Raw genomic sequence first — 18,023 nt, forward strand, 5'->3', positions numbered from 1 at the left:
AAAAAAAAAAAAAAAAAAAAAAAAAAAAAAAAAAAAAAAAAAAAAAAGTTTATGCTTTTTCTTAATGTAAATGCATGTTTTTTATTTAATATTTGTTAAGTACTTTAACATGTCTTACTTGTTTTAAAAAGTTTCAATTTTATTTTATCATCTTATCTCGAGTAAATAAATATATAATATAAATAAATGTTGTTGCTAATTGAAGACAATTACTTGATAAGGTATTATGGTGAGAATAGAAATATCTCCTTAACTGACACGTTTTTTTAGCAGTGGGCTTAGGCCGTAACAAATGATATCAGAGCTAGACACCGAATGGTGTGTCAATGAGAATGTGGGCCCCCAAGGAGGGTGGATTGTGAGATCTCACATCGGTTGGAGAGGAGAACAAAACATTTCTTATTAGGGTGTGGAAACCTCAGAGATAGACACCAAACGGTATGCCAGCAAGGACGTTGGCCCCCAAGAGAAGTGGATTGTGAGATCCCTAAGAGAAGTGGATTGTGAGATCTCACATCGGTCGGAGAGGGGAACAGAGCATTTCTTATTAGGGTGTAGAAACCTATCTCTCACAAACGCGTTTTAAAACCTTGAGCAAAGGTACATAAGACATTTCTTATAAGGGTGTGGAAACCTCTTCCATTCACCAACATTGTTGAAGGGAAATCCATAAGAGAAAGCCCAAATAAGATAATATCGTAGTGAGCCTAAGGAGAAAACCAAAGAAAAGATATCTGCTAATAGTAGGCTTAGACGGTTACAATATATACCTACATGTGGGTTGTAATATTGAAATTTTAATGTAAATAAAGAATTTAATAAAGATAGGAACTAAAAAAATGGCGGGAAAAAGCAAAATAAATAACATAGAACAAAAAACTCTGTATAAATAGATATTCTTTTGGAAACATGTAAAAGCTTCATATTGTAATTTCTTCACACAAACTATGCGCATGTGTTTTTCTCTCTCCTTATTGGAGACAAATCACATCATTCAAATATAAAGTCAGTACGATCAACGACAAGCAGCGGACCTTCAAACTCCAAGTCATAGCCGATACACGACACGAGAGCCCGCTGCGTTAGCGACGAATCCTCCTCTTTTCCACGACCACGACGCATATTACCAGCAAAATTTCTTTTTCTAGTGAATGGAAGAACATATACATCAATCAGAAAAATGTGTTTCGTTGCAAACATGAGCAAATACATAGATGTATTAGCTTTTAGCTTACCCGCAACTTTGCTTCCTCTTGGCTATCAATGTAAGCAAGTAGTTCTTCCTGTCTCATCAATGCTTCATGCAAAGCCTACACAGAGAAGTTTTAACGCGACTTAGACGACATTTTCAGACGACCCAACAAGACAAACGACCGACTGTAGGAACAGGGTCACGGGAACACAAAACGACTCATATAAGAATATCATGGCAAGCTAATGGAAACACGAGTTAAACACATTCACATATCAGAAGTTCGAGACTCCAAAGCTGAAAAGATCTGAGTATAGCAATATGTATACCTTCTTGGTAGCGATAAGCTCTGCTTCTAACGCATCCACACGGCAGACGGCAGCGTTCAATAGTTCCTCTTTCTCATAAGGCATTTTGGATGGTTTTGATTGGAGCGTGTCAACCTTCTCCTCCAGCTCACCCAACCTCTTCATTACATTAGAGAGGAGTTCTGCTTCTGTAACTTTAGCAATTGGTGAAGGGGGGCGATTCTTCTGCGTTCCTGTTTTATCATGGGACAAGTCTGGAGTGGTGTTTTGACTACCGGTACACAACTTCTTCCCGCTTATCCGGCATGCTAATGAACAGAGGAACGCCAAAATGGCTATGAAGAAGCCCATGAATACTACCAACATTCGAGTATGAAGAGCTTCGGATGTTTTTTGGGTGTCGGGCAGTGGAAGAACCCCTGCAATAAATAAAGAGACTTTAAAATCATTGACAAACTATAATCTAACTCTATGGACCTAACCAGTGAAGTATATTCAGCAATCAGCATTGCTTGTAACAATCTTGCTATGGGGACATGATTCGATCGATACGTCGAATATGTCCAAAGTTATTGGCTGACATGGTTCACAGAAGTTGCAATGGATCGGGTAACTGCTAACCTTTCAAGGCATTAGGCCGTTGGAGTGAAACCTGCTTCTTCCATTCAGCATCGACAGCTTTGTCAACCATGGGAACATACTCATCATACCCGGAGAAGGTAGCGGCAAAGCCTCCTTTCCCGCCGACTCTTGCCTGCAACAACCAATGAATAAGGTTAAGAAAATCTAAGGCTAAACCTGCAGTCTACTCAAAAGCCAATCTTAAAACTTGAGGTATTGTCGCATAAACTCGAATATCTAATAGCACTCAAAACAACATTTGTTCCCTAGCAACCACAAACATCAATTAACAAGCGAAACTTACTTCTTCCCGAACAGGGGTCAACCGAAGATGAGAATAGCTCTTCATTGCTTTAGGCGAAGCGATCTCTTCAGCTTCGGATCCTGACTCGGCAGTGGATGTATCGCTACCTTTCACCTTTGACAAGACGATTCAAATGAGAACATTTTCACGCTTTTTTATAGAAATTAGAAAAGAGAGAATAGAAATAGGTCCAAATTAGAATAGTTTTTCAAAAAATAGAAAGTTACCATTGGGTAATGTGGCTTGGCATATGCAACAACCTTCCCTTCACTATTTAGAACTTTTACAACCTGTCTGGCCCGTCGTGCTTCACCATTAAGAATCATCTGCCAAAAATGCTCATTCAACTGCTGTCCCAAAAATTAAAACTAATTATAAAGGATCAAAGGTTAGAAGACCACAATCAACCTTTTCAATTTCTGGGTTTCTCCATGGCCCCTTGTCTGAACGAAGACATCCCCCCACATCGGCGCAGGTACAACTTCCACCCAGAAATTCAGGCAACTCACTGCACAATGCATGCATTTAATGAATGAGAAAAGGATAAGAACTTATTATATGGTATCTAGAAAATAAATAAACTCCTATTACCTGGAATCAATTATTTCAAGTAACTTACTTTGGTACTTGTTTCCGAGAACCTAACACAAATTTAAATAAAAGAGGTCATAATCTGAAGCAGATAGATAACAACTACAAAATAGACGAAAAAGAAATTTACCACATACATGAATTTTAGATGTCGTTCGGGGGTCAAGGAAAGACTTCACGGTGTTCCACAGCATCCGGAATCCAGGACCGGCATTGATAATGTACATTTGGCTGAGCGTCTGTACAATCCAATAAATAATATACGTCAATCAAAAGCTACATTTACCATACCCCACAAAAGCATCAACTGCAAGTGATGGATGGAGATTGGAAATAATATATAGGTTTCTTATGTTGTCATTACAAAAGGGTGAAGTTGCTTACTTCTGGGTAATTGTCACCATCAACTTTCTGCAGCCGCATGATTAGTTCCCGAGCAGACTTGGTGAAATTCTTGAGGCCCTAAATAAAAGTCGAAAAAGGGAAAGGTAAAATTAATTTGAATGATTTGTTCACGAACCAATCAGATAATAAAAAACACTAACGTTTAAAACCAGCATACCACGCCTTGGACATCTAAAATTGTGGTGCTTGAATCTATGTGCCTCTTTGCAGCAATAGAACAGGCTGGAAACTTCATAGCAAAACTCTTCTCGAACTCTTGTATGTGGTACTTTATATATCGATCCATAGTTGTCACTTGCATAAGTTTGTTCGGATCTACTTTCCCCAACCTTTCGATGTAAATAGGCCTTCCTTCTTTATCCACCCCGTGATAACCATGAGGATAATACCTCAGAACTTCATTTTTCTCCACGAAGTCAAAGTCCTGGGGGGAATGATTAGTATAATAAGGTTTAAAAAGTTTCTTTTCTTTTAAGAAAACAAAGTTCGGATTAACCTGTACTTACTTCACCGATTGTGTCAACACCAAACTCCTTCCTCCACTGAAGCATATCAGCCCACATATGTTTAGCTTTCTCGATATCAAATTTCCGAGCTTTTAAAAACCTAAAAAGACAATCGGGATATTACCAGCATATCATCTAAAACAATATGTTAAAATTGTGCAGCTTATCGAAAGAATAGAACTTCGAGAAGTCAGGATATCATGAAGTTGAAACAATGCTTTTCGGAGGCACAAAAGCTCCATGGATACTGAGCACAAAGCTCTTATAAGCCTATGTGAGACAAAGGGCACAAATATAATTAAAATAATTCTTTTGAACTTATGAATCATACGGACTACAAAAGATCTTTAATATAAAGTTGCTACCAAAAATAATCTGATTTTTACTAGATCAAAGGCCAAAACTAATGTGATACCTGTACTCGAGTCAGATAGGCAAGGCTACGTAGGCCTCCACGCACCTCTTAAAGCAGGGGTGGGAAAAAGAGTCAAAGGGCAGTAATTTGAGGCATAACAAGAAGATGAAGGAAAATATGTATAAAGGCTGCAACTGCATTCGAAATTTGCTAACGATCTAGCATGAGTGAAGCTATCTTTTTTCAGAAGGATGTTCACTTTTTGCTTTTGTTATCGAACCATTATACAAAATCCAATCGGAATAAAACCAATCTCCAAAAAATTCAAAGCAGTAAGATTTTTGTTCATTTAACCATGTATTAGCAATAAAATGAAGAAAGGACTTTCTGAAAGGTTACACACCTCAACATCATGTGATAATCATCATGTTTATCTGGCAGCAATTCTTCCATTATTAGTGCTTGACGAAATGCATCAACAGCCCGCAGCTCCTCAACATCCCTAACATCCTCAATAGAAACGGAACTGACCCGACCATCACTTTTTCTCCTACTGCTCTTCTTCTTTAGGGAATGTTTGAATTTGGAGGATGCATTTAACGCTTTCATCTTTATAGATCCAATTCTCGTCCTCCTTTCATCCTCCGAGTTTTCAAAATCAGATTTCCTTTCTTTTCTTTCATCACTTCCAGAGAACCCTTCAAAGCCTACCATTTACAAAAATGCATAAATAAGAGCACGTAAAAACAACAAAAATATTATGCGACTGAAAAGGAAAAAAAATGCTGTTTGCGGACCTCCAAACGATTAGCTACTTCAAATGGAAGCTATGACTTTCCTACCTAACCAAACACATGAAAGCAATTTTTACCAATTTCTACAGATGATTGACTATGAGATCTAAATCCCACAACATAATTTTTCTTTCAGGCTATTAACTATGTGTCATGAGAAACTAAGTACAAACCAAAACAAGAGCACAAATATCATATCAGGGGTGGCAAGCAGAACTATGTTAGCAAGGTGATCCAAAATGCACGGCGTAAGCAGGTTACGACAAGATCCTTTACAGAACGAGGGAAATGAAACTCCCAGAATTAACACGACAAATTTTCATCATCTAGCAACTATACACAAAGTGGAGTTATCCACAACCAAGAAGACATAATTTCCATCCAATTGTGCCTTCTAAACTGAACAACTAAGATAGATTGTCATATAATATTTCCGAAATTATCTAAACCCCAATGAAGGCAGCTAGGTAGACCAAGAAATTCCTTGGGACTTAAAACAGTCAAACTTCAAAAGAACCAAACCTAAGAGTAAAAATTCTATCATTCTAATAAAACTATCTCCGATCAGAGACAAAGCTAAATAGTTTGACGAAACAATGACGATCTAAGACTATTTCACTTCAAGAACAGAACCCAGGAGTAAAATTAAATAAAATAAACCCTCCAAAAAAAGCCCTTCCTGAATTAACGCAACTCCATTTCTCTTAAATTCATTCCTCTGCCAAGAAGCCCCAAATTAGGAGCAAACACGAGCGCCAAACCAAATCCATTGCAGACCACATGGTCAAAAGAAGGAAAAATGAAAGCAATCAGAAAAGGAAAACTCACATGGTCTGGCAAATCGATCCAAGGGTCCAGACATTCTCAGCAATCCCACACAAAATCAAGAACACAAACGGAATCTCCCTCCGACAGATCTATGTCAAACCGAAAAAGAAATCACACAAGCTCTGTATGGATCAAAATCCCCCTTACAGGTCCAAAAACAAAGCCCTAAAAAACCGATCCGAACACCCACTCCGTTCAAAGTGAAAAGCAAGTAAAACAAATGTGAGAGCTGGGCTTAGCGTTCGGATGAACCCTCGCCAAGAAATTGAAAAAAAAAACAAAAAAATGGCGAATGAAGAGAGATTGCAAACGGCCAAGAACGCGTCGGCAGAAGAGGAAGAAGAAGATGACGAAGGATCCAGCTGCAGTAATGAATCAGTAATTAATAATAAAAATAATAAGACAAATAAACCCCACCCAACAAAAAAATTAAATAAATGAATTAATCGTTTTTTATACGTTGAATAAAACGCCGATTAGAGAATTAAAAAAACGTCGACAAAAACATAGGAAATTAAATAAATAATTTTAATTAATTTAATTTCGATTTTATTATATGAAAATTTATCCCTTTAGTCTATTTGAATTAATATATATGTAGACAAATCCTTCCCATCTATTTGATAAATGATGTGACATTTAATCCACCTCATCAATAATTCCCCTTTATAATTAATTATAATTATCTTAATAAAATAATTATCTCTTTTATCTAGTTAAATTATTGGTTAAAATGGTTCGGTAAATTTGAAAAAAATTAAAATTTATAATTTAAAAAAAATTAATGTTATTTTCGGAATTTACTAAATAAATTTTTGTCTTTGTTATAATAATTTCTTGTAGAGGGAATATGGATCTGGTGGGAGGGATGGCCCACATAACCACCTGCCGGCGTTCATCAAATGCTTGAATTACTCCGTCAATCATTTATTCGCACCGCCGCACACGCCGAGCCCACACCGGCCCCCGCCTCCTATTCTTATTTCTAAAATATCTCTTTTCTTTTTTTTTTTTTTTTTATTTAAATACAAACTTTTTAAAATTTTCAAAAAATATTTTCAAACTTAAAATAAATACCTTTTATTTAAAAATATTTGCATTTAAACAATTTTAAAAGTTCTAAAATATTTTTTTTCTTTTACACTAAAAAATTTAATTAAATATTACTAATAATTAATAATTTTTAAAGTGTTAGAGTATTTTTTGTTTTCATTATTTTTTTAATAAATATTTTAATTAAAGTTAAAACTTTTTTCGATATTATTCTTATTTTCTTTTAGTTTTCTCCTTATATTCATTTTCTTACAATATTTTTTTGTATTACTTTATAATTTTGACTTGGAGTAATTATCTACTTACATGCATCATAATTGCACCACTCTTTTGTGCTTTTAACGTGCGGCAGCTATTCGTCTACGTGGATAGGAGTGGATTAATTTTACATAGTTTTAGGTTTTACGACTTTTAGTATATATCTATATAAAGTATTTTTACTATCGTCGAGGGCGTGACGAAGATGATTACTAGCTTCTCGAGAGTCTAGAATCTTTACGAGTCTATTTTATTCTTTATAAAAATATTCAATTAACCTACTGGATCGGAGACTTGTCCTAAATGAGGTGGAGAATGAAGGAGGATGGAGATTATTATCTTCCTCGTCCCTGTCTCCATCCAACTTCCCTATCTGCCCGAGGCCCATGAAAATAAATTAAAAAATTTGCAGGATTGAAATTGAATGAGTAATGAAGATGGAGATAGAAAAAGATTTCTCCATCCCCGTTTTTAAGATATTATCCTTATTTTATTCAAATATTATACAGGTACTTGGTGATTTTGAACGATAATAATTATCTACATACATACGTATTTTATACGTTAGATATAAAAATTTAAACATCGGAATTAGAGAATTCGTCAAATGTTAAATAATAAAAGCATAACTTAGATTTAAAGATTTAATAAAAATAATTATTCAAATTTGTTTATTTTAATTTAAAACTAAATAAATAAATAAAAACAGGTAAGAGAGATAGTTGTCACATTTCAAATCCCCCTCTCTATTTTTTTCGTCCACATCTGAAAATTATCCAATTGGTTACACCCACCCCACCTAAATTATACCATAATAATAATTATTATTTTATTATTTTTATATCACCGAAAATTTAAATATTTGACTTTTTGGTCAATGGTACGCATCCATTAACGTACTTACATATTAATTATTATATTTATCAAAATATAAATAAGCTGAGAAAATAATAACTAATTTTAAAGTTTTTTCTCACATGAAAATATTTATTATCTCGTTCGAGTCGAAAAATTTATATATATATATATATATGATGTTTGACTTTTTTTTTCTTGTTTGATTTTATTTTTATTTCTAATAATTTATTTTGGTCGTATAAAAAAGATTATAAATTTTTAATAATGAATCAGTATTTTTTAAAAGTTAGAAAGAATAAAATGAAAATAAAAATTTAAAATAATGTTGTTTTAATCATTTAGTTATTTTTTTCAAAACAAATAATAATGAATAATGAATAATTATCATATATTTGTTTATTTATTAAAAAAATATGAAACAAATTATTATAATTATCGTCCTCAAGTCATATTTAATATATTTTTTATATATTTTAAAAAAATTATTATAAGATTGTTAATATCTAATAATAATTTATTACATTTTCAAAATTGATTTGGTAAAAGAGATTTTCGAGATATAAACTGAAAATAAATTATTATTATTTTTTTTATTTTTACTTTTCGCGTGACTTTACGATTTTATATTTAATTATTTATAATTTGTTTAATGTTTAATTGGTTTTGATAAATAAATAAATAAAGTTGATTTTAATAATTATATTGACACAAGTGTGTATATAATAGAAATAAAAATATATATTAAAAAAAACCTGTAACCATAATAGATTTATGTTATATTTTTTCATGAAATAATAAATAATATATATGGACTAAATATATAAAATTAATTTATTTTCGAGAATAGGAACTAACTTGTCAACTAGATTTTTTATATATATATTTATTTATTTTATACCGTTATTAAAATTTAATTAATTATAATTTTATCTAACTTTTGTTTAATAATATGAAATTAAAATTTTCTTTATAACTAATTAATTTTTAAAATCAAGTTTATAAATTCAATTATTCTTATTTTAATTTTAATGTCATTCCGACTGAAATAATAAAAATAATAAAAAATTAAATAATAATGGAACGACAGGTTTTTGTATATAAATTTAATTTGAATTATTTTTTAAATAAAAAAATAATGAAAAGCATTGAAATAAATTAGTAATTATTATTATAGGCATATTGGGAAACTAGAAAGGAGCCGCTTAAGTTTAGGCATGGGAGGTGCATTTGCACGCCAGCCGTATAAAGTGGCTGATTCCACTCTTTATTTTCTTTTCTTTTTTTCTTTTTAATAAAAAATTCCTAAAATAATAATAATTATTATTATTATTATTATGGGGGTAAATGTGTCATTTCATTTTTTAAAATAGGAGAAGCAATGTAAATTTATTTTCCTTTTTAGAATATAATTTTTATCAGAGAAAAGTAATTAATTTTACCATAAATTTGTAATTTTATCAAATTAATAAATAATTAGGTTATTATGTACTTATTTTGTGTATTTTAAAAAATTGCAATATTTAACCGGTTTTTTTTTTTTAAATGTTTTTTAATTAAATGTCCATACTTTCTACAACTTCCATTAATGTCTCTACGTAATCAAGATTTTTACACGTTTATCAACGACATAACGAAATGAGCTGAAACGAGATTTTAGGGCTATAATAGAGCATAAAAAGTCGGAGAAGATGTAAAACGTTTCTTCAACGTCTATACATAATCGAGATTTTCGCATGTTTACCAACAACATAACGAAATGAGTTGCAATGAGCCTTTAGAGCTATAATAGAGCGATAAAAAGTCGAGGAAGATGTAAAACGTCTCTTTAGCGTCCATACTTTCGACATTCTCCATTAACATCTCTACATAATTGAGATTTTCATACGTTTACCGACAACATAGCAAAATGAGTTGAAACGAGACTTTGGGACTATGATATTGGTTGTTGTAATAATAAGGTGTTGGAGGAGACCTAAGAAGTGGAGCATGTGATCAGCCACCCCATTTTATCTCAAACCCATTTGAAATTCCAACCAACATAGGGACAAGAGAGGAGAGAGTGTCATGTAATGTCTTCCATTTTTGTTTTATAATTTGAAAATTTTGATCAAACCGAACTACGAGTTGGGTTGGGTTAGGTTTAAATGAATGATTTTTGTATTGATTGGGTTGGTTCGTGAACTCTCTTTAAACTATATTGGGTTAAACCGAATCCATCTTAATTTATCATTAATTTTAAAATGTATATTTATTTAATTTTATAATTTTTTTATTATCGATTTTCCAACAATTATTTAAAATAATTTTAATTATTTAGAAGGTAATTTTCCAAAATAAATATTAAAATTGAATAGTTAATTTTAATTAAATGTCTGAAAATAAATAATTAGATGCATTATGAATTAATATTTAAAAAAATTTAGGGTTGAGTTGGGTTAGGTTCAGTCAACGTGAAAGGGAAGAACACCTCATGTGTGCTTTATCAAATTCAATTTTTTTTTTCTTTTTATTTAATAATAATAATTATAGTGAACAAAAAAAATTGGGTGTGCCAAAATTTTCTTTTAAACCATAAATATAAAATTGAAAGATTTGAATTTATAAAAAAAATATCTCAAACCAATTTGATTTTTTCAATTTAATAATTAATAATAATAAATTAAATTATTATTTTAATGTTATAATGTTTCTAATGGGGCTTTAAAACGTTGAATCAAGCTCAATCATGGGCCTTGAAAACATTGGGAGTGTAGTTCGGCCCATTTACTTATCGGGCCATCTTTCCCAAATCTAAGGCCCATTTTGAAAACCCTAGTTCGGCCCATGTACTCCAAAATTTTCAAAAGTATGATAAATTAGCCGTTAAAATAGTTTAATTTACATATATGTAATTATTGAAATTATAAAAAAAAAAGAAGTTATTTTTTAGAATTACTATTATTTTATATTAGAAAATCAATTTTTTTTATCCTTTTCTAATATATATATATATAATAATTATTATTATTATTATTATTTTTTTTTTCTATTTGAAACTTTATTTTAAAATTAATTTTAAAGGTATGATGAATATATTATAAAATCATTTTTAATAAATTAATTACAAAGAAATCATTATTTTAAAAAATTAATGGTGGTGGTAGTTAGGTAATCAAAAGTGATTTTGAAGCTAATAAAATAAAATATCTTCAAAAGCAAAGTTTCCATCCCAAGGTGTTCCATAACTTTCAACCATAGTGACCAAATTCATAAGTAATTAAAATTATTATCAAATAAGGGTCGAGGAGGCGAGAATGAAAAAGGTAAAAGTTGTAGCGTAAAAATAACTTTGACTCGTTGTAAAATGTTAAATAAATTAATATTATATTGACAACCTAACACGAGAGTTACACTCAACCACGCCATTGAGAGGAGTATGGTGCAGTAAGGAATCACCTGATGCAGGCCGAAACATTGATTTTGTCTCGAGTGAAAATTTAAAGATTTATTAGTCACTCAAGTGAAAGTGTAACAATTTAAGTCTACCGTTAGCAGATATTATTCGCTTTTGCCCGTTACCTTTACCATAAAAAAAAGATGAAAAACCTAAGTAAAAGATCTGATAAACACGTCAAGAATTGAACTTCAACTTCCTTCTTTAAGGTATAGTCGAGCGTTTGGAGTTATCTCTTTTTCTCGAGTTACAAATTCACGAACGTAGTGAAATTTATTTCTCCCGACCAAAATTTGGCATCAACCCTAAAAAAACCGAAAACCGACTCGGACAAAGACAAAGAGGTTTGTGTGTGTGATAATAAGAACATCACAACCACAAAACCAAACACTTCCTGTTCCTTTTCTTCTTCTTTTGGGGAAATATATGATTTTTTGGCCGACACCATTGGAATTTAGAACAACCAAACCGTAAAATTTGTCTCTTTTTTTTCACTTTAATTATTTATTCATTTTCTTCCTCATGAAGGCAATGTGCAATATTTCAATCTAAAAGCAGACATTCAAATCTTCATCGGATCTAAAGGACGAAGAATTTTCGATTTTCAAACGAGAATGAAACGGGAGTTTTAGGAAAATAAAGGATAAATTAGGTACGATCGGGAAAATGAAGTTTGCAGTTTAGAGTTTAAATACAGAAGAAACGTATCTTGCACGTTTTTATGAGATTGTTGATTATTTTAAAAGGAGATATTTTCTTTAATTGGGTTAATTATCGATCACAAATTTAAATATTTTTGTTAAAGATTTCACGCACATAAATAAATATTTTAGGTCGTTGAGTTGAGTTGGGTTGGGCTAAGTTACCCGTCAAACCTACTCGAACTTTTGGGATGGTCTAGAAAATTCTCTCAACCAAACTCAACCCGACCCATGATCACTACTAACCAATACGAGTCGTTGGAATACTTATGAGTTCCTGAAAAGAAAGGTACCGATAGTAACTTTTAATTCTTTTAGATTTAAGAATAATTATTAAAAGCTAAATAATTAAAAAATATATATATATAAAAGACTTATTATTTATAATATACTTATTAACAAATAAAAGTTATTTTTAATAAGATTTAATAAAAATAAATTAACTAACAACAATTAATTAATCTAATAAAATTATTAAAAATAATTACGATAATTAAAAAATGTTATTTATTTATACACAATTTTAATAACATTTCATCTCTTAATTTATTTTATTTTGAATAAATTAATTAATTTTAATTATAATAAATCCATAATAATTTATTTAAATATATATTTAATTTATTTTGACCCTAATTAATTATCTAAAATTAAATAATTTAATAAATATTTGTTTACTAGACATTTTATTTCCCAAAACCTTCAACCAAACGACACATTGAGTCTTTCTTAGTCATCCTATTCTCAAGATCGCTCTCATTCGAATATGGTCTCGGTTCATTAATGCAACCCCTTTTAACTTAAGAATCACACTGAAAGAGAATCTTTGCTTATTTACGAACAAAGTCGAAATTCTCAACCGAACCGAAGGCAAAAAAAATATAAGGAAAACGGGAAAATACGAAAAGGCGAGGGGATATGGTAGATCCCGAACTTTAGTATATGAATTTGATTCTAAAAATAAAAATGTATCTAAAGGCTTATTGATTTGACATTGATGGAATTACAATACCCATGTTGATTCCTACTAGGCTCTTCACTTTTTCTCCTTTCAAATATATTTTTAATTTTTTTTTTCTTTTTCTTTTCAATATTGCCTTTTATTCCTTTTTCCTTTGTAATAAAGATATACTCCGTACATAATAATAATAATAATAATATAAATATATATATATATATATATATATATGTTCTTTTTAAAGCAAGAAAAACACATACCCACAAAATTGTGCATTCACATGCTAACCCTTTTGTTAAAGGCTAACCCAACTTTCATGCCCATTCCCAAACTATATGGAAGGAGGATCTTCTATCCCGAGCGCTCGTATCACGATTACATAAAAAAATAAAGCATAAATGTTGAGGTTGAGAATGTGAGATCATACATTGGTTGGAGATGGGAATGAAACATTATTTATAAGGGTGCAGAAACTTCTTCCTAGTAGATTCGTTTTAAAACTGTGAGGTTAATGACGATATGTAATGGGCCAAAGCAGATGATACTTGTTAGTGTAGCTCTGGGGCTGTTGCAAATGGTATTAGAGCTGGACATTGAGCGGTGTGCTAGTGAGAATGTTGGGCTCCCAAGGGAGTGGATTGTGAAATCCTACATCGGTTGGAGAGGGAAACGAAACATTTCTTATGAGAGTGTGAAAATTTCTCCCTAGTAGATGCGTTCTAAAATCGTGAGAGTGATGTCGATATGTAATGGGTCAAAACAGACAATAGGAGAAGATTTTTATAGATGAAACTATTTCAAACACGTTAGATATTTTAACTAGCTAGCTGAACTATACTTAAAGCAAATATTTCACTAATTCAATTTATCAATACGAGCGGAACTTTTTCTATAAATGACTAAAATACCCCTAAATTTAGATGTAATGTTGTAATGGTCCATTGGGGTTGAGAAATGTCACAATGCTCGTTGAATTGATGTATCGGAAAAAACAAAAGTACACAATCAATTGGCTATACCCTCACAACACAAAATGACATTTAAACCATATAAAATACCCAAAAATGATAGGAAAACAAAGGGCATTTTGGGGAATTTGCAATGGTAATAATTTAAAAGAGGCATAGAGTTGAGCTGATAACACAAGAACAAGATCTGTATTTTTTTATTTATTTTTCTTTTTTTTTAAATACTAAAATTGTCGGAATAGAATCTATAGTTCAAATATCATTATTTTATTTATTTATTTATTTTATTTAAGTCGTCCCCTCCCCACTTGGCCCCTCGTCCTCTCATTTTCCCTTTCTGAAAAAGCTCTCGAGATCTTGAGTTATTTTGTTATAAACCGTTTTAATTATAAAGATTAGAAATTAAAATTTTCGGTTAGTTTCACTTAATACTAATTGTGGCATTCTCTCGTATTTGTAAGGTGAGTTTCACTTCAAAGTTCATCAAGAATCCCTCGGTTGAAGCCTTGCTTGACCCTAGAGGCTTCGTCGGACAAACTAGGATGACCTTTTGAGGGATTGACTACATTGTTCGACAAAATGAAGCCTCGATCAAACCGATCTAGGCCAACCCTTCAAGCGGTTGCCATGCTGACATAGATTGACCCCTCAAGATGTCTACCAATTAGGTTATTAGACTAACCCTTGAGAACTATTATAATACCTCAAGCCCAGCTAACAGATATTATCTTATTTGGGCTTTTCTTTAGGGCTTCCCTCAAATTTTTTTAAATGCTTCTACCAGTAGAGAGAGAAGTTTACACACCCTTATAAAAAATGATTTGTCTCACACTTATTGAGTGAATTGACTACACTATTCGACAGTCGATCAAATCAATCTATGCCAACCTTTCAAGCGGTTGCCCACGTTGACATAGATTGACACCTCACGATGTAAATCAATTAGGTCATTTACCTGACCCTTAGGACCTACTAAGTGGATTAACTACATTATTGGACAAAATGAAGCCTCAATCAAACTAGTCTAGGCCAACCCTTCAAGCAACAGTCCAAAATCCAAACTGATCTAGATTAACTTCTCAAGAGATCAGCTAATTAAGCTATTTGGCTAACTCGTAGGGATCGACCAATGGGTTTAATCTAGTTTGCTAGTTAATCTTTCTACGGTCCGACTAAGTTTAATCTCGTGATTATTTGAGTTGTACATAACCTAAATTTTATTTATTTATTTATATAATTTGAATTATAATATATCAATTTTATTTAAAATTTTCAACTTTTAAAAAGTGTTTCTTAAGTTGTAAGTCAAGGTGTTATTCTTTTATCATAATATAAAAAAGATAATAAAACAAATCAAGTTTTGCATACATTTAAAAAAAAAAATTAAATGGAAAAATATGAGTGAATATTCAAATAAAGTAAACCTCAAATTCATAAATTGCATTAAAAATAATTATTATAAATATTAAACTTTTTGAAAAAAAAAAAAAGCATTAATAAATAGCTTTAATAGAAAAGCCTCCTTTTTCTCTCTCCAATTTCTGATTTTTTTCACATTTATTTAATTAAATTAATATTTTTCCAAATTTTCATTGTCTTATTTCATAACCTTAAACCTTAATAAAAACACACAATTCAAACTTTATAATTTTTTTTAAAAAAATCTAATTATTTAAAAAATTAAAATTTGTAATCAAATTTCAAGATATATTTAAAAAAAATAGTTGAAAAAAGAATTATTTTTTAAAATTAACAATAAATTCAAATTAATTCGATTTAACTCAAATTAACTCTAACGAACCTATTAATCGAGGATACAAATCGTACTAGTTGAGTTAAATCGATGATACTTTTCAAGTCACGAGTTGTTTGAATAACCCGATAATTGATATTTACAAATAAATTATTTAATTTATTTATTTAGTGTCATTGCTTCACAGCTGTACGTGTCCACACGTGACAGGCAGCTTTTTCATTTAGATTCCTATTTTATTTATTTATTTATTTTAAAATATTATGGATTTTTGTTGTGAAGCCCTCAAATTTCCTATAAATTACACCCCAATCCCACCTAAGTTTCTTCCCCCTTCCCTTCTTCTCCAATTGCCATTGCTTAAACTCTGCTCTGAGTTCAAGCTTTGTTCTTCTTGATGTTCATCACTCTGTTCTTGATGTTTGAAATTCATGCATCTAATTCTCAGTGAAAAAACTTCGGGTTCTGCTTGTATGATTATAAACTCCACATTCCGCCGCCATCACCTTGTTCAATCCTTCTCCGTTGTTTTTCTCTACTGGTTCTACTACGTTTCATGAGTTTCAATCCAAAAAACAAAACCCACAAATCCAAATTACGAAAGAACTGATCGTTGTTAGTAATTTGCTCTGTTTTTGCTCTCTGTTTTGCTCTGTTTTTGCTCTGTTTTGGGGGGTTTTAATGGCGTCGTCTTGTGTGACATCTTCGACTTGTTCGTCAATGGAGGAGGGTGAATTGGCGGCGATGATGGAGCAGAGGAAACGGAAGAGGATGATTTCGAATCGGGAATCGGCGAGGAGATCGAGGATGAGGAAACAGAAGCATTTGGAAGATTTAATAACGATGGTGCGACAATTAAGCGAGGAGAAACAACAAATCGTAGCGAATCTTGACATGACGGCGCAGAATTACGCCGCCATGGAGACTGTGAATTCGATTCTGAGAGCTCAGGCGGTGGAGCTGGCTCACCGTCTGCAATCCTTGACGGAGATCCTTGCGTTTTTGAATCCCTGTGATGGGGTTGAAGATGCCTGTAATTCCTACAACGGCGACGGCGTTGCCGGTGGAGGTGGGTTCTTTTGTGCTGATCCGATTGAAGTTGGCGGCGGCGGTGATGGGTTTTTTAATCCTCTGAAAATGGGTTTGTGTCGGAGCCAGCCTCTTATGGCTTCTGCACACGTGTTTGAAGAGTATTGATTTGGGGGTGTCTTGATTATGTGACGAATAAGATTTAGGGTTTTTATCTTTTGTAAAACTTTATGAATTAAAATCAATGAAAAGTTTAATTTTTACTATTTTTATAGAACGAAATAAAATAACCCAAATTTTTATTTTAATAATTTAATTTAACAGAAAACGTTATTTTTCTCCTACAAATTACTATTTAACATGCAAATAATAGTAGGTAGAGATGTGTCGTATTTAAATTAATTATACAATAATATTGTAATTAGTCGAGAATAATATATATTTAAATTTTTAATTTAAAAATACTAATGAAACCGAATTTTCGATTTTTTTTTTTTTTTTTGTAAGTTAAATGGTAATATTGAATATTTTTAGTGTATTTATTTTTGTAAAATTCATTAAAATTATATATTTAAAAGTGGTCTATTAAAAAATTATTTTAAATTTGACTCTCGAGTAATAATCAAATATGATCTATTAAAAAGTAGGAGGTGTTTAAAGATTTTGGTGAACTGAAAATCCGATCAACTCAACTGAATCCGTACAATTTAGATTGAGTTATCGAGTTATTTGGGTTAGCTTGTATTGGAATAAATGAAATTAAAATTAGTTTGAATTCATAACTAGTTAAAAAATATATCTTTTGGCCCATTAATAATTTATTTAATTTTAAAATTAGTTTTTCGATAATTTATTATCCAACCACTCTTAAAAATAAAAATTTAAGTTTTGAAATGTAATTTTTAAAAATATATATTAAAATTAAATAACAAATTTTAATTTAATGTTTGAAAATAAAGAAATAGATGTTATATATATATATAATAAATATTTGAAAAAATAATCGAACACTTCCTATATTTAATAAAAATAGAAAAAAGAAGTAAAATTAAAATTAAAAAAAAAAAAAAGAGTTGTTTAATGCACCAAAATAAAAGATAAGAACAAC

The 18,023-nt window shown here is 31.0% G+C and overlaps 2 protein-coding genes across 2 annotated transcripts; one reads left to right on the forward strand and one right to left on the reverse strand.

Moving 5' to 3' along the window:
- Positions 1 to 845: 845 nt before the first annotated feature.
- On the reverse strand, positions 846 to 6,271 carry LOC111499550 (phosphatidylinositol/phosphatidylcholine transfer protein SFH8-like). The gene is made up of 14 exons (XM_023151126.1): positions 5,905 to 6,271; positions 4,686 to 4,989; positions 3,928 to 4,027; positions 3,579 to 3,845; positions 3,401 to 3,478; positions 3,154 to 3,255; positions 3,017 to 3,066; positions 2,834 to 2,933; positions 2,653 to 2,751; positions 2,426 to 2,539; positions 2,122 to 2,254; positions 1,522 to 1,919; positions 1,236 to 1,310; positions 846 to 1,144 (listed from the first exon to the last, which is right to left on the reverse strand). Exons 1-14 carry the CDS (start codon positions 5,936 to 5,938, stop codon positions 1,124 to 1,126), a joined length of 1,875 nt encoding a protein of 624 aa, XP_023006894.1. The 5' UTR covers positions 5,939 to 6,271; the 3' UTR covers positions 846 to 1,123.
- A 9,922-nt stretch (positions 6,272 to 16,193) lies between these two features.
- LOC111499557 (bZIP transcription factor 11-like) lies at positions 16,194 to 17,181 on the forward strand. The gene has a single exon (XM_023151141.1). It carries the CDS (start codon positions 16,568 to 16,570, stop codon positions 17,081 to 17,083), a length of 516 nt encoding a protein of 171 aa, XP_023006909.1. The 5' UTR covers positions 16,194 to 16,567; the 3' UTR covers positions 17,084 to 17,181.
- The last annotated feature ends 842 nt before the right edge of the window (positions 17,182 to 18,023 follow it).

The sequence above is a fragment of the Cucurbita maxima genome, unplaced genomic scaffold (assembly GCF_002738345.1).
Source record: "Cucurbita maxima cultivar Rimu unplaced genomic scaffold, Cmax_1.0 Cma_Scf00027, whole genome shotgun sequence".
Taxonomy (NCBI): Eukaryota; Viridiplantae; Streptophyta; class Magnoliopsida; order Cucurbitales; family Cucurbitaceae; genus Cucurbita; species Cucurbita maxima.

Coding starts and splice junctions, on each gene's coding strand:
- LOC111499550 (XM_023151126.1), bottom strand. CDS start 5,938: ATGTCTGGACCCTTGGATCGATTTGCCAGACCAT. Junction 2,934..3,016: donor CTTGAAATAATTGATTCCAG/GTAATAGGAGTT, acceptor TGCATTGTGCAG/TGAGTTGCCTGAATTTCTGG. Junction 2,540..2,652: donor CCAAGCCACATTACCCAATG/GTAACTTTCTAT, acceptor GTCTTGTCAAAG/GTGAAAGGTAGCGATACATC.
- LOC111499557 (XM_023151141.1), top strand. CDS start 16,568: ATGGCGTCGTCTTGTGTGACATCTTCGACTTGTTCGTCAATGGAGGAG.